Source organism: Tiliqua scincoides, chromosome 3 (assembly GCF_035046505.1).
Source record: "Tiliqua scincoides isolate rTilSci1 chromosome 3, rTilSci1.hap2, whole genome shotgun sequence".
Classification (NCBI taxonomy): domain Eukaryota; kingdom Metazoa; phylum Chordata; class Lepidosauria; order Squamata; family Scincidae; genus Tiliqua; species Tiliqua scincoides.
In genome coordinates, this window is record NC_089823.1 from 94,431,747 (window position 1) to 94,446,744 (window position 14,998).

The window sequence follows — 14,998 nt, forward strand, 5'->3', positions numbered from 1 at the left end:
TGGAAATGCTGCTTATAAGTCATTCAAATATTTTAATTAATCCTATTAAACATTTTATTTTTCAGGGTTTCTACACCGGTTTCTAGAAGCCTGTAGTAATGAGCCCTTTTTTCGAACTTGTTCAGTGCTGCTTCGAAACCCTAAACTAGATATGCAGGTACTGGAAAAACTCAGCATTCTCCTTCAAAAGCTCTCAAAAATCAAGTAAGTGTTTTATTCTTTGGAGTAATTTTGTAGTCTTTCTTGTGGTATCCAAATTCCCTCCCTTATTATTTTTTTTCAACTCATTGTCAGGAAGTAGGTAAAGATGTGGGTGATAACAGCTTGATTCTGTGCATGTCTACTTAGAGGTAAATTCAAGGGGATTTGCTCTTGGATTAGTGTGCATAGGATTGCTGTCAGAGAATTAAATTAAAAACTAATAGGCAAGCAAAGACATTGCCTCTAGTACACTTGTATTCCAAAGAAGGGTACAGCTGAGTGGCAATTCCTGACATTGCTGTGCAGGCATTTTTCCTTAAATGAAAAATATTCAAACTGGTTTTTATCGGTTTCTCAAAATATATTTTTTAATGGTTGTGGGGAGACACATGGTTGCCTGACACAACTGTACTTATGCTGGGCATGTGCCTGTTGAGCATGACTTGGACCAGTTGTGTGTCATTTTACGATGGCTGATGGCAAGGAAGCAGTGGGTTCCACATGCCTAGAAATCTCTACAGAATTTATTCTTAACATTTTAATGACTTGATATAAGGGAAAAGATAAACCTGATCTTCTTTTTTGCCTCAATAGTCTATTCATTTGAGGAAATTATAATAAATTAAGTTTTGATTCCCACTTGTCAAGAATAATTGTGAGTGAGAAGGGTGTGTGTGGGTTTCTTCGAGTCAAAATTAAATCCTTAGCACTTTTCATTGAAGTTAAGTATTTGATTATTTTTGAAATAATGACTTTCCAGCCAATGTTGCCCTTAGCAATTTTTTTTAACATGGAGAATGAAATTTGAACCTTTATAGTTAGCATTTTCCTGGAGATGAAATAATGGTGTGTCTTGGATTGCTGGTATGGCGCCATGGCCAAGGGACTGAGCTGAGAATCAGAACTTCCTTAGTTCAGATCTTACCTGTGCCATGAGGTACCTTGCCTTAAGCACTGTTGCCTTAAGCAAGCTGCTTCCTCTCAGCCACCCAGCTGCAGTATGGGGGTGGTAATATTTACCTTACAGGGTTGTTGTAAAGACAACATCAAGATAAAATATGTGAAGTTCCTTCCATACCCAGAAAGCATTGACAAATGCTGTCTTATTAGCTGTCTGCTTTTATTTTCTTTTCGTCAATATCTGGTCTCCTCTAGTTTATTTTTTCCACAACAGTGAATGCTGATAGTTTTGTCCTACAAACATTACCATGCTACAATTTAAAGCTAACTATTATTTAAAAGGGATATTTAACTTTTTGCATGTTATCAAGTTCATTTATCTTCTAACGCTTCATAATATAAGGTGAATATTCACCATACAATTCTCATAAATAACAGAAAAAAGTAGAATGGCAAATATTTTTATTTCAAACAATTGTTCAGAAGTTCTGAAATGTGCAGTGTTCAAATACCATGGAAATTATTACCTCAGAGTAACAAAACTGATATTTATTTTTGAAAAATATTTTACAGGAGTAATAAGAAGATGTTTGAGCTGTTTACCATTCACCTGATGATTCAAGAGCTACAAAGGACAATGCATCCAGATAATGCTTTTTTATGCATTAACCTAAACTCAATTCTCTTTAATTTGGGCATGACAAAAAGCAATCCTCTTGCAAATAGTCTAAATACAAGTCAGGAACAAACTGCATTTTATTAAGGTTTGTTTGCTGTAGCTTGCTCATGCTAGATGAATAAAGAAAATATGAACAATCTGAAGAGAATTTCACACAGTGGAGGCCCTCCCTTGTACCACTAGACTCTAAAAGGAAGAGCTTACCATTTTTAAAAAAATTAAACTGAATAGTGGGGTTGTTGTTCTTTTTGTAAATTTTAATTATGTGTAGAGTGCTGGGTGCACTCATTCTAGTGACTTCTCCCCATCCATGTTCCTACCTTTACATGCCGCTCTTAATGTAGCAGCTTGCAGTGCCCTTTGGGGTAAATAGTTCAGTACTATTTACTGAATAGTAAGGGATAGCCAAATTGCTTAACCTGGGGCTGTATCCTTCTCAGTTATAATGTTGCCACTGTTTCCCTCCACCACCACCACCCACCCCTCCAATTTGGAGAAGCTGACACACACTCCAAACTGAAAAATTCACATTGCTAAACAGAAGAATTTTCCAAAGGCTTCAGCAGCCATGGAAAGAGAATCCTCACATTTATCACTGACAGGGGTTACAGTAAGTGGGGATGGGGGGTTACCTGAGAGAGGTACTGCTTTTGCCTGGCACCCCTGCAGTTCACCAGTACCTGCCCTTTGTCCTAGCTGCATAATGAGAACTAGGAGGAAAAACCAGGATTTGTGTTGGCCGGTCCAGAAGCACTGCTACTTTTCAACTTCTTCCCAAGCGCTAGAAAATCTGTCAGGTGGAATGGTGGCTTGGAACAGAAAAACCCTGGGTAGGGGCCATAAGTCAGTCATTGCTATAAGCGGGCATGCAAATTTAGATAACTGCTTATCTACAGCTCAGACCATTTGAAGTTAAATCACCAGCTAATGTACTCATAATCATCTTCAAAGCTGTATCAATGAGTTTTCTTCTTATACAAACATAATATTTTGTAAAAGAGCTTTTTAATGTTAATGTCTGTCATGAAAAGACATCCAGTTATTGAAGGGAAACTTGAAAGAAGTTGGCACTGATTTATTCCCTGTCTCTAGCTTTCTGTATTCAGGATAACTGAAGGATGTAGTTATCATTTTCTCCTTTGTGTACTTCCTGGCTATCACTATGCCTTACTGATTCATAATTATATGAGACTATCTTACGTGTATATTTTGATAACTATTACAAAAAAGTAAAAACTTTTTAATTATGCAGAGAACATATTTTTCAGTTTTATTTAATGTTAATGGTATCTTAGACCATTTTTCTTTTTGGATTTATAACATTTTCATCAGTTACTGTGTGTGTGTAATTTAAAAAAAAATCATGGCTTTTTCATACAAATAACTTTTGGTATCTTGAAGGAGCAAATGTTCAGTTGTTTACACAGTCAGTCCTCGTTATTTGCTTATTTCCTTCTTGTGGATTTGCTTATCCACAGGGAAAAGATGGCTTACCTTGTGCCCTCCACTACCTGTTTTGGTTATCTGCAACTGTCAACCTGAAGCTATCAATGCCATTCTGAAGCTATCCACTGTAGGCATTCCTGATCAGGTTAACTATCCCCTTCCCCAGCCCTATTAATCCCATAGGCTCAATGATTTGGTATCTTCAAAAACTTGCATTCTCAAAAAACCTAAACCCAGTGGATAATGAGAATTGTCTGTGCATTAGAGCCCAATCCTAACTAACTCCCCCAGCACTGATACAGCCACACCAGTTGGGAGGGACATATGGAGGCTTCAAGGTAAGGGAACTTTAAGCCTCCACTTTCCTAGTGGGTCTCTTTAGATCTGTGTCAGCTATTTTGCTGTTGTAAGTCCAAGGGGAAAGTAGACAGGGATAGAAACCTGGCACAAGTCACTGTCACTAAGATCAACCTCCTCCTTCTCCCCTGTCCAGAAACTCCCCCATTTCCTCCGTCCCTGTTCTGTTACTTTCACTGCCTGCTCCCTCATGCCGGTGCTTTTCAACCTCTTCATAAATGACCTGGAGACAGGGTTGAGCAGTGAAGTGGCTAAGTTTGCAGACGACACCAAACTTTTCCGAGTGGTGAAGACCAGAAGTGATTGTGAGGAGCTCCAGAAGGATCTCTCCAGACTGGCAGAATGGGCAGCAAAGTGGCAGATGCGCTTCAATGTCAGTAAGTGTAAAGTCATGCACATTGGGGCAAAAAATCAAAACTTCACATACAGGCTGATGGGTTCTGAGCTATCTGTGACAGATCAGGAGAGAGATCTTGGGGTGGTGGTGGACAGGTCGATGAAAGTGTCGACCCAATGTGCGGCAGCAGTGAAGAAGGCCAATTCTATGCTTGGGATCATTAGGAAGGGTATTGAGAACAAAACGGCTAGTATTATAATGCCGTTGTACAAATCTATGGTAAGGCCACACCTGGAGTATTGTGTCCAGTTCTGGTCGCCGCATCTCAAAAAAGACATAGTGGAAATGGAAAAGGTGCAAAAGAGAGCGACTAAGATGATTACGGGGCTGGGGCACCTTCCTTATGAGGAAAGGCTGCAGTGTTTGGGCCTCTTCAGCCTAGAAAAGAGACCCCTGAGGGGGGACATGATTGAGACATACAAAATTATGCAGGGGATGGACAGAGTGGATAGGGAGATGCTCTTTACACTCTCACATAATACCAGAACCAGGGGACATCCACTAAAATTGAGTGTTGGGCGGGTTAGGACTGACAAAAGAAAATATTTCTTTACTCAGCGTGTGGTTGGTCTGTGGAACTCCTTGCCACAGGATGTGGTGCTGGCGTCTAGCCTAGACGCCTTTAAAAGGGGATTGGACAAGTTTCTGGAGGAAAAATCCATTATGGGGTACAAGCCATGATGTGTATGCCCAACCTCCTGATTTTAGAAATGGGTTATGTCAGAATGCCAGATGCAAGGGAGGGCACCAGGATGAGGTCTCTTGTTATCTGGTGTGTTCCCTGGGGCATTTGGTGGGCTGCTGTGAGATACAGGAAGCTGGACTAGATGGGCCTATGGCCTGATCCAGTGGGGCTGTTCTTATGTTCTTATGCCAGTTTATCTGCACTCCCATGGGTAGCCAGTAGGGGCAACTGACACCATCACCAAATGGTTGCCATGTGGCCATTTACAATAGCGGAACCACTGTTCTGTTATAAATGTTAGCTTGGATTGAGCAGTGAAGCCAGTGACTTTATAGTTCAAATATTTATTTGTTCCTGTTATGAGCTGTTTGTTGCCTGCTCATTATGGGTGGCATCAAGAATAAAGCCTTGAAATAATAAAGCCTAAATCAATGAATGAAAATGGACACAAGCTCCCTCTGAGAACAGAAGGGCCCCTTTTGCAGGAGCAGAACATTCTTGGAGGGAGCTTGCTTTCATACAAATATCACCCTGGCTGTCACCCTACATATTTTTAAAGATGCAATTATAATTTATGCCATATGAATTATGTTTAATTCAAACCTCATGAAAGCTTTTTACCCAGTAATTCTCAAAGTGAAATTTTTGAAGTGTTTTTTCCCCAGATTGATAAACCACACGGTCTTGTGCATGTTTATTCATAAGTAAATTCTGTTGACTTCACTGAGGCTTATTCCAAAGTGTGCATAGGGTTGCAAACAAAGGCTGACTGATATATGCGTAAGTGTAGAAATTAATTTGTGCTTGAAACTGTTTTGCACGTGGTTTTAGACTTTTAGGAGAATGTGTATTTGAACATTGCCGTGCCCCCTAATTCAAGTTGCGTATGTAACTTCACAACAAGCAGTGAGTATTAAGGCAAATTGCTAAAGCATGGCACCCACTTGTAGCCATTTCTTAAATCTCAGGGTATACTATCTTGCCTGTAACTGAGCAAAGAAAACGTGGGAGTCCAACCTGAATTGTCCCTAAAAATTCAACTTGAGGTTTGCATACTATACTTGTGTTCATTCTTCTTGTCTTACCTGGAAATAAAATACATTTAAAGAAATAATTTTTTGTAGAAAAGGCAGGAATGTTTACTTCTTTGATGATGGACATGTTTCTGTTAGTAATGACAAATAAATTTAGAAACCAGTACCTTGACTTCAAAAACTAAATTGCAAGAAAGGTGAGAAATAAAAGGACTCTCATTTGATAAAAATAGATCGAGGGGAAAAATATTTGTTCTCAAAGCTAAGAAATGACTAGCCAACAATTGCAACTGTCCAATAATTTAGGGCTCAATCCTATCCAATATTCCAGCACTGGTGCAGCTGTCATGCAGCCTTGAGGTAAGGAAAGAAATATTTCCATATATTGAGGAGGCCTCTGTGACTGCCCCACCACCACAGGATGCAGCGCACTCCCCCATTGGCACGGCTGCACTGGCCCTTGAACATTGGATAGGATTGGGCCCTTAGTACGATATCCATTCAATGCTGAAAAGCTTAACCTTCAAATGGTAACACAAGTCTACCATCTATCCTTGTGCAACTGAGCCAGTTACTTTTACTCATGATGGTAAATGTGCTGGGCTACCCTAGCCTGTGCTGGGACCATCCCATCATTGATCTGAGACAAGTCTGGATCACTGCCATCTTCCCATTATTAATAGTTGTTCACATGCCTAATGGGAACTTACTTGAAAGGGATTTGCACTGTATTCATGTTACAATGTAAACCTGTGGGTGGAAAACTTAAGGGTGCCTGCTGTTTAAGTAGTTCAGTTTTCAATATTGCAAGCCTGTGGGTAACCATTTTGTAATACAATTTGTGTGTGCACTGCTAAATTTTTCCATGCCCTTTAAATTTTATGAAACTGATGGACTTAATTATGTACACAAGTTAATCATGCCACCCACCCTCTAAAACAGAGGTACAGAGGCATAACTTCTATATTGCAAACATACAGCTTGGGACACAAAACAATAGTCTACATAATATGGTGACTGGAACATGAATATATAGCCAATAAAATGCTTTGTTCCCAAAGTTGTAGCAGAGGTTTTTTGAGACCTCCTGTAATGGTTTTGCCTATTATGTCAATACATTATACAGGCGGGTTCCCATATCTACATGCACCCATATCAGAATTGTGGTTCCATTCTGGGCTCCTCCGCAGATACAGAAACAGCAGATACAGGGGGAACACTATGTAAATAGTGGACCCTGCACACCCATTATAGTACCTTTTTATTTCTGTAGTAGCTCTTGCAGAATGAGTGTTTCTTGCTTAAACATTCTTACCAAACCTAACACACTAACAGGAAGCAAACGGCACTCTGGAAGAGCAAGCCGTGCACTTCTAAACCACCGCCAGAGAGGTTGGCGTGGCTCCACACACGTGGCAAGGAAAGTAGCACCCCCTGACAAAGATGAGTTAGTAGTAAGGGCAGAATGGGTGAAACGGGGACAGGAGGCACGCTGGAGGCACAAGGGAGTGACACCTAGTGTGGACAACTGTGTGTTGGATGCTATTCCCTCTGATAGTAGCTGACAGACGTACCCTTTGTCTCCTCAATCTTGCACCAGTTAAAGTGCTGGTGCAGGTCTGAGGAGACTCATTAGTGACCAGGAGACTTATGGAGAGGTAAGGGACAATATTTTTCCTTTCCCCGTCTAATCTCCCCACCATCACCTCCACTATCGCACTGCACTGCTGCCTGTTTTGCCACAGCTACGTGCTATGGCGGGGAAAAAGGATAGGGGTCTTACTTTACTATATGCCCTTTAAAGAAAGTTTTTACTAAAGATTCAGTTTTGCTAATATTGAAAACAAAAACAAATTTGAGTCAGTTAAGTTTTGTCATTTTGGAATTGTGAATGGCTGTACTCGAGCACATCTCATTCTGGGTCCCACAGAATAACAATATTCACCGGCAATTAAAATGTGTCCTTTCACAAATCATAGTTACTTGGCAACTCTGATTTAGGGGTCTCTCTCTCTCTCTCTCTCTCTCTCTGTGCGTGTGTTTGGTAGTTTCATAGAATGCATGTAACAATAAATTAATGGGAAAAGTTTTAGCAGATGCATTTAACTGAAAACTAAGAAACATGCCCCTAGCAATAAGCTTTATTCCCCCCCTCTTTCTTTGAGAACTTCCATTCACAATGCATGTCAGTGTTCTGTATAGTTTAATTTATCAGATCAAATTAAAGAAGAGCTGTGAGCAAAACTCATAATTCATAGCTTTTTTTTTTTTAATCCTTTGGATTTGATTTGTTCAGGAAACCGACAATCTGGTGCAGACCCTTTCATCTCCTATTCAGAGTTTGTCTGGGCAGGCAACTTTTAACGTTTTGGTGAGTTATGTGGACATGTTACTTTTTCTAAACTTCAAAGCTTCAAATACTGTCACTTTTCCTCATAAGGAAGATGTTTTAGCCCCGTGATCAGTTCTTTTTCCAGAAGATCTCAGTGCCCAAGGTCAGTTTAAGGCGTACGCCATTTCTGCCCAACATTGCTTATATGCAACACGAATCAAATGTGTACACCTGTGGGCTGGGCAGAAATGGGTTAAACACAAAAATGGTCCAGGTCCAAATAAGAAAAGATAGTAACTTCAAGGTTTCTTAATCTAAAGATGCTTTAACCATTTTTCATCATCTACCAGTGGAAAATACAAATATTTCTATAGAAATGAGGAGGAGCGGGGAACCAATAGGTCAACATAACTTACCAAAAGTGCTAGGATTGAATCCATACGAACTGGGATCCAAAGGACACAACAGGTATATGCAATCTTTTGGATGTACTCAAGGCTTCTTCTATCTGTGAGTCCTTGTAACAGGATTGGCTGTCTCCACATTTTAGGATGTCAGGTGCATTGGATGATGCTATGTCAATGGCATAGCTTAAGGCATCTAGCACCTTTTTAAAAATTTTTAACACCTTCTCCCCCTAGGTACCAGTCTTCCAGTTGCATCCAGAAGGTGGTCTGAGGTTCTAGGAGGTTGCACATGGCCTCCCCAGGCCTCGGGTTTTGTGAAAACTGGCTTTCTAAGGGCTCTAGGTCTTCTGAGGCTGCACACTGCTGCTGGAGGGTTATGGAGCATTGAGCATGGCTGGGCTCCCTGCTGGAGAAATGGCACGCCCCAGAGGCCTGGAACCCAGGGTCCTTTACCCCTTCCCCTTTAACTATGCTAGTGTCCTGACCATTGGTCCATCAAGCATAGGCTTGTCAACACTAACTCTCCAGGTTTTTGGCAGGTGTCTTTCCCAGCTCTACTTTGAGATGCTGGGGATTGAACCTGGGACCTTCTGTGTGCAAAGCAGGTGCTCTTCCTCTGAGCTATGGGCCTTCCACAAATAGGATATATCTTCTATTGGGTCAAACCATTGGTCCATCTAGTTCAATACTGTTGACACTGACTGGGAGTGTTTCTCAAGGATTTCAGAAGGCAGCCCAGCCATTTCAAGTAGTGAGTTGGGGAAGGTAGCAAACTAGAGGGAGACATGCAATCTGCACTTCACTGCTCACCTTTCCCAGTCCTTCACTTGCCCTGCCACTTCCCTATCCTTTTCTTGCATGCTTTCCAATCATGTGAGATGAGGAAGGGGAGGAGAGCTTGCTATCTTTTCCAGCATCTCTGTTGCTGCAAGCATTTCCCCAACACTCTCCAGAGTTGGGCTGCCTTTCTCCCCCTGCAACATCTTGTAAAGGGGTGGGTTAGAGTGGGGAGGACAGGATCCTCCTGGCTCAGCAACTTGTAAGGAACTGTGGGGGAGGTGATGGTGGAGATGAGTGATACTGGTGCATGAATGCATATGAGTGAGCATGTATTCATGGAGGGGGTGGAGTTATTTTAGTGGAAGACAGTGTATTTCTTTGAGACCAATAAATGTTTAAGAGGCAGAACAAGAATCGGGCAATCAAGTCTGTGAATAATGGTTGGTGTAAGACTTGTCTTTGGATAACATTTAATCAAGTAGAAGCAGATGTGCCTGAATTGAGCATTTTATGTCTGAAATATCATATATCCCACTGTGTGTGGGCTGAGATAAAAATCAAATGAACGGGGGGAGGCAATTTTGTTCTGGAGGAGAGATTCAGATTGTTGTATGGGATCTATTCAAAGAAAAGTGTGTCTTTTTCAAGCCAAAGAAAGCTAATTACACATTCTTGTTTCACAGGAGCTTTGTGATTAGAGATAAATATAGTATGGGAAGAGCCATTGCTCAGACAGAGGCTGCCACAGAGGAAGTGGGCACAGCTCCCACAGGTTATTTCATTAATAAGAGAAATTGCTCCAGTGAGTGGCAGCTTTATTGACTGGGCAAAATAGTACTTGATTTAATTGGTACTTTTCCTGTTCATTTTTTCCCCACCCCCTAGGAACAAAGCAATAACAGTGAATTACCTTAATCTGTTGAAAAGTATGGTGCCTGGTTGGATGTTTAGTCCTTACTGCTGCATCTCAAGATATAGCACTATGCAGCAGAGTAAATAAATGAGCATTTCTGCTTCTTAAGACAAGGAGAGATTGTAAAGGGATCTTAGAGGAATGGTGGGAATGAAGCATATAAGAAGCTCTTAATTATGAGCTAATGTGTGAGTTAAAGCAATTCTCCTTAAATGGCTGCCTTGACATAACAGTTTGGGCATGCAAGGGAAAGAAAGGAGAGAGCAGCAACAGGCGTCTGTGGAGTGCAATAGTACGTGATAGTTTTTAAGTAGTGTGAATTATTTTTATGTATGTGAAACGTTGCTAAAGCAGATGGTTTCACAGTTTGTTATTGTCTTTGCCTCCTGAAACTTCCTCCACCCCACCCCCACTGCCACCTATCAAGTAAAATAACGCAGAATGTCCTGTCTCTTGGATCACAAACTCTCATCTCAGAGCCATTGCAAGAAAATGAAAATAACAAATGGTAGCCCTGCAATATTTTTATGAGATAAAAATCAGGGATGAAAATTCAACAAAAAAAAAATCTTGGGGGAGAGAATAGAATAGGCCATCACCACTAGTTAAAGCAACATGACAGATTACACGTCTTTGAGAATATTGCTTTGAATGCATTCAGGTTTTACCGACATTTGAATGGGGGTTTGGCACCATTTTAGCAGGCAAAAGTTCTATTCTAAGTTCCCTAGAAAAGTTCTGCAAGACAAAGGGAAGACTGGCAATATTAATTTGCTGCTGCCATGTTCATTTTGGTTCATATTGTTACCTTTGTCTTTGCCTGTGAACTGCATATTGGTTGTTGATCACCTGCTTTTTTCAGTACTTTGGCAATCTGCATTGCCAAAGAAGGGCATTGGAAAACAATCCTAAGTTTGCCCATTCTGGACCATTGTAAGGCAATAGCACTACAGATGTATGGGCATGATTAGATTTTTAATAATTTTTGGATCAGGAGTGTCAAACAGAAGGCTCACAGGCTGGATATAGCCTCCATTCGCTTTTTATCCAGCCCCTGTTATAATTGGGCTCTCCCAGCGCTGCCCTTTTACAGTGCCGCTTCTTCTGAGGCTCTGGGAGGAAGAGATGGAAGGACACCACAGAAGGCAAGGGAACACTACAGTGGTAGAGGCAGACCAAGAGGGGTGAAAAAGGGAGATGTTGTCCAATTGGGTACTGGACCAATTACCATGCAGACTGCCCTTTCAGTAGAGCCACTTCTGCAGAGGCATCACTTTGCAGGCCACCTCTCAGCAGCTGAGTTACAAAGTGACACTGCAGCAGAAGCAGCACACCTGAAAGGCAACCCACAATATAACCAGGCTGTCCCAGTATGATAATTGGCCCTCCCACATCTTGGAAAATATGATCAAGATTTACTCATTTTCTCTTCTGTCATTTGCAGCTAATGATTTTCTACAGGAGAACAAAGTGCTAATTTCTGGTCATCATTTACTTAATGATGTCACTGCCAGCCCTCAGCAGATGCCATGAATGCTATTCAGCCCACTATATGAAATGAGTTCACACACTAGTCCTAGATAAACTTTTAATTAAATATGTAGGTAGACTAGTTTTATATCTTGACAGTGATGAGTTGCCACACTCTGTCCTGTGCACCTCATGTTTTCAGTAAAGGCCATGGTCTTGGCTGCCATATTGTCTCCTATCAAATGACCACCTTTGTAAATGAACTGTGGTAGTGACACACAGGTGGCCTTTTTTTTTTTTAAGTTAGACATGCATCATAAGAAAATCTATTGGGGATGGAAGCAACAAGTGGTCATTAGTAAAAATAACAAAGGCTTTAGGAGTGGCCTGTAAGAGCAGCAAAAAAAATTGCTGCAGCTACTGAGAACAAACAGCAATGAGAAATGGAAGGGGAAAGGAAGATCTTGGTGAAGTCATTCCATATCTGAAAATTAAAGCACGTAGTCCATATTCTCATTTCCTTGAGGAAATATTTGAGAACCATGTTGATGTACATTGTGAGAATGGCCTTATAGAAGAAGTATCTCAGAGCACATCATTAATGATATTTGGGGGATGCAAGAGCTTCCTGTTAAGAAAAATGTTTGGAAGCTGTTCCCCGAGGACTTGGCCAGGACAATGTCACTGGGAAATATTATATATGTTTTATGATATTTTACTGTTTTCATGAAGTATTGTTGGCCAAACTTAATACTTAGAACTACATCAAGTGCAGGAGAGGCAGGGTATGATTTTTAAAGAAACTGAATAAATAACATGAGAGGTGGGAGGGGAAAGTTGTTTTTTTAATTCTGCTGCACTAGTACCAGCCATTAGGTCCACCTCAAGAAGGTCTTTTGATCCAGCTTATGGTACTGGAGTAGATCGTGGAAAGTTTATTTATTCCTATCCAACCATATCACTTGAAGAGAAAATAACAGCATGCATACTGCATTGCTTTATCTTATTAATTTGTTTATTTGTTCATAATGTACAATACTAATAAGTTATATATACAGAATTACACAAAATTGTTACAATAGAAGCATTTTGGCAAGAAAGGCAGATTTAGTCTGTGTTCCTGCTCTTTCTTTGTTGGGAACATGATACAAACTTCTCTGAATTCTAAATGAAATAATGTTACATAGTCCTCTGTTCACATTAGCACCACTGATTTCAAGGCTCTGATGTTCTTGAAGTTCCAATAAACAAAAATTGTTATTTTACCTTCTTTTCTTTTTTAAGTAAAGCAGATGGTACATTAATGTTAATTGAAACAAAATCAATGGCACCTAGCCTTTAGAATAACACTGTAAATTTGCATTGGCAAAAAAAAGACAATTTGAATTTATGATAAGGTACAAAGGTGCAAAACAGGTAACTGAAGTAACAACACATTTACCTTAGTCCAGCAAGGATATTCTACAAGTAGAAATAGGTCTGTGTGTTTCTCTAACCAGGAGGGTAGCGCAGGATGGAGGATCCCAGTCCATACCTAGGAGTCTAAGTGTTACTGCACTGACTCCATCAATGACCAGTGCTGCTTACTTCCTCTGAATAGTTATAAGATTAGAAGAAAGGGGAGAGATACTTGCAACAGCAAGTGTGTGGACTGCTGCAGTGGACTGGAGGTTTATGTTTAGAAAGTTATGTAGTAGCCCCGATATTTGTAAAAATCAAGCAGGGGCTGCTCCTATGCTCTTCAGGATAGCTCTGTGCATACTATCCGCTAATGGAAGTATCCGCTAGATCAGGGTTTTTATTTTTTATTTTTTGGACATTATAGAGGCTGTAGACAACAGAAACTTACTTTAAAACAGTCTCTCTAAAAAAAGTCTCTCTAAAAAAAGGACTACAAACACTGAACTCTGACAGTCAAACATATGAAGAGTATTGAACAATGTGTTATAATATCCTGCTTCTGTAATGAGTCAGGAGAGTTTTCCCTACTTCCAATGACTGTGCACTGATCTAGGGGAAATATCCAGAACTTAAGTTTAGAATACAAGAGCTGACTGGCTACACATTTTGGGTGCCACAAGCAGACATGCTCAATGACAACATTAAATATTCATCGCATTGACCCCATTAGAGTAGAATCTGTTTTCTACTGTCTTTGGTTTGGAGCAGAAGAGGTGGGGGTAGGATTGATTAGTATTTTCAAGAATATGAGCTATAGTTGTATATTGCTTTTGCTTAGTTGTGTAACTACTAATTAAAAAAATATTGCTTTTTAAGTAATGGCATTTCTCTTAATTCAATAATAACTTATGCAAATCTGTCAACATAGCACTTTGTGATGAACTGCATTGTAAATTATCTAACTTGCTAATTAAGCCATTACTGGCTTGCAGACCTCAATTATGAACTTGCAAGGCCTTCCTTCCAAGAAAAATGAGGATTTCAAAAATTGTTTATAAGGAGAACAATCCGTATGAACATGAATATAATGCCCAGGTATGGATGGCCTGACATGGCATGAGGTTCCATAGACCTGTTCTTGCATTCTTTGTCTCAGCACCCACCACTTAAGAAGGCTTGCCTGAGCCAAAGTACTGTCTGAAGCAGCCTAAACTCCACCAAACGTCTTTTGGTTTGTGTGACTGCTACTGCCACATTTTCAAAATTGGCCATGCAGGGAGGATCTTGGGAGTTCTACAGGATTAAGAACAGGATCACAACAGCCCTCTGAGGAAGAAGGAGAACCGCCCTATCCTCCCCCTCACTCCACCAGGAGAATGAATGTGAAGATGGGACACTGGCCAGGTGGAGTTGTTAGTAGGCCTGGGGATGGTCACAGGCAGGTGCAGCATGTCCACTTCCTCTAGCCTACCATACACAGTAGCTTCAGCTAGCTTCATGGGTGGGTCACCCCTTGAAGTCTGCACACATATCTCATTTCCCTATTCCAAGAGTAAGTTACTAAACTTAGATGGAGGTGGGAGGGACAGTGCTTCACCATCTGCTCTGCCAATCTACCTGCTCAGGAGAATTCTGCCATCTGTAGGATGGCTCATGTCCTACTTTTTCCAACTTCCTACTTTTCGGGGAATACTTTCTGCACTTTTGTCTGCTGAAGACCTTTAGAACATCTGCACCAAACTCTTTGTGTAAACTGAAGATTCTGGGGTGGAAGTGAGGATTCTGAGAATTCTCTTGAAGGTGTACTCGGTACACATGGGGCACTGGTCTCACTACTGAGTTCCTCCACATGAATTGAAAATGCATCCAAGGGTATGACCCACATTTCCCTATGGTTTCACATGCTGGAGAAGATTAGTAATAGTGAACAAGTTGTCTTTGAGGAAAGCTGCTCCACTGTTATCCAGCCTCTCATTGACTACTGCCTTAATAAATT

General features: G+C 40.7%; 1 protein-coding gene across 1 annotated transcript in view; it reads left to right on the plus strand.

The window, feature by feature from the left end:
- CCDC138 (coiled-coil domain containing 138) overlaps positions 1–3,036 on the plus strand; it is a 38,913-nt gene extending 35,877 nt beyond the window's left edge. Inside the window, exons 14-15 of the mRNA XM_066620648.1 lie at positions 66–204; positions 1,675–3,036. Of these exons, the coding sequence (XP_066476745.1) occupies positions 66–204; positions 1,675–1,864 (329 nt within the window). The 3' untranslated portion in view covers positions 1,865–3,036. The remainder of the gene's footprint in view (positions 1–65; positions 205–1,674) is intronic.
- Positions 3,037–14,998: the final 11,962 nt, after the last annotated feature.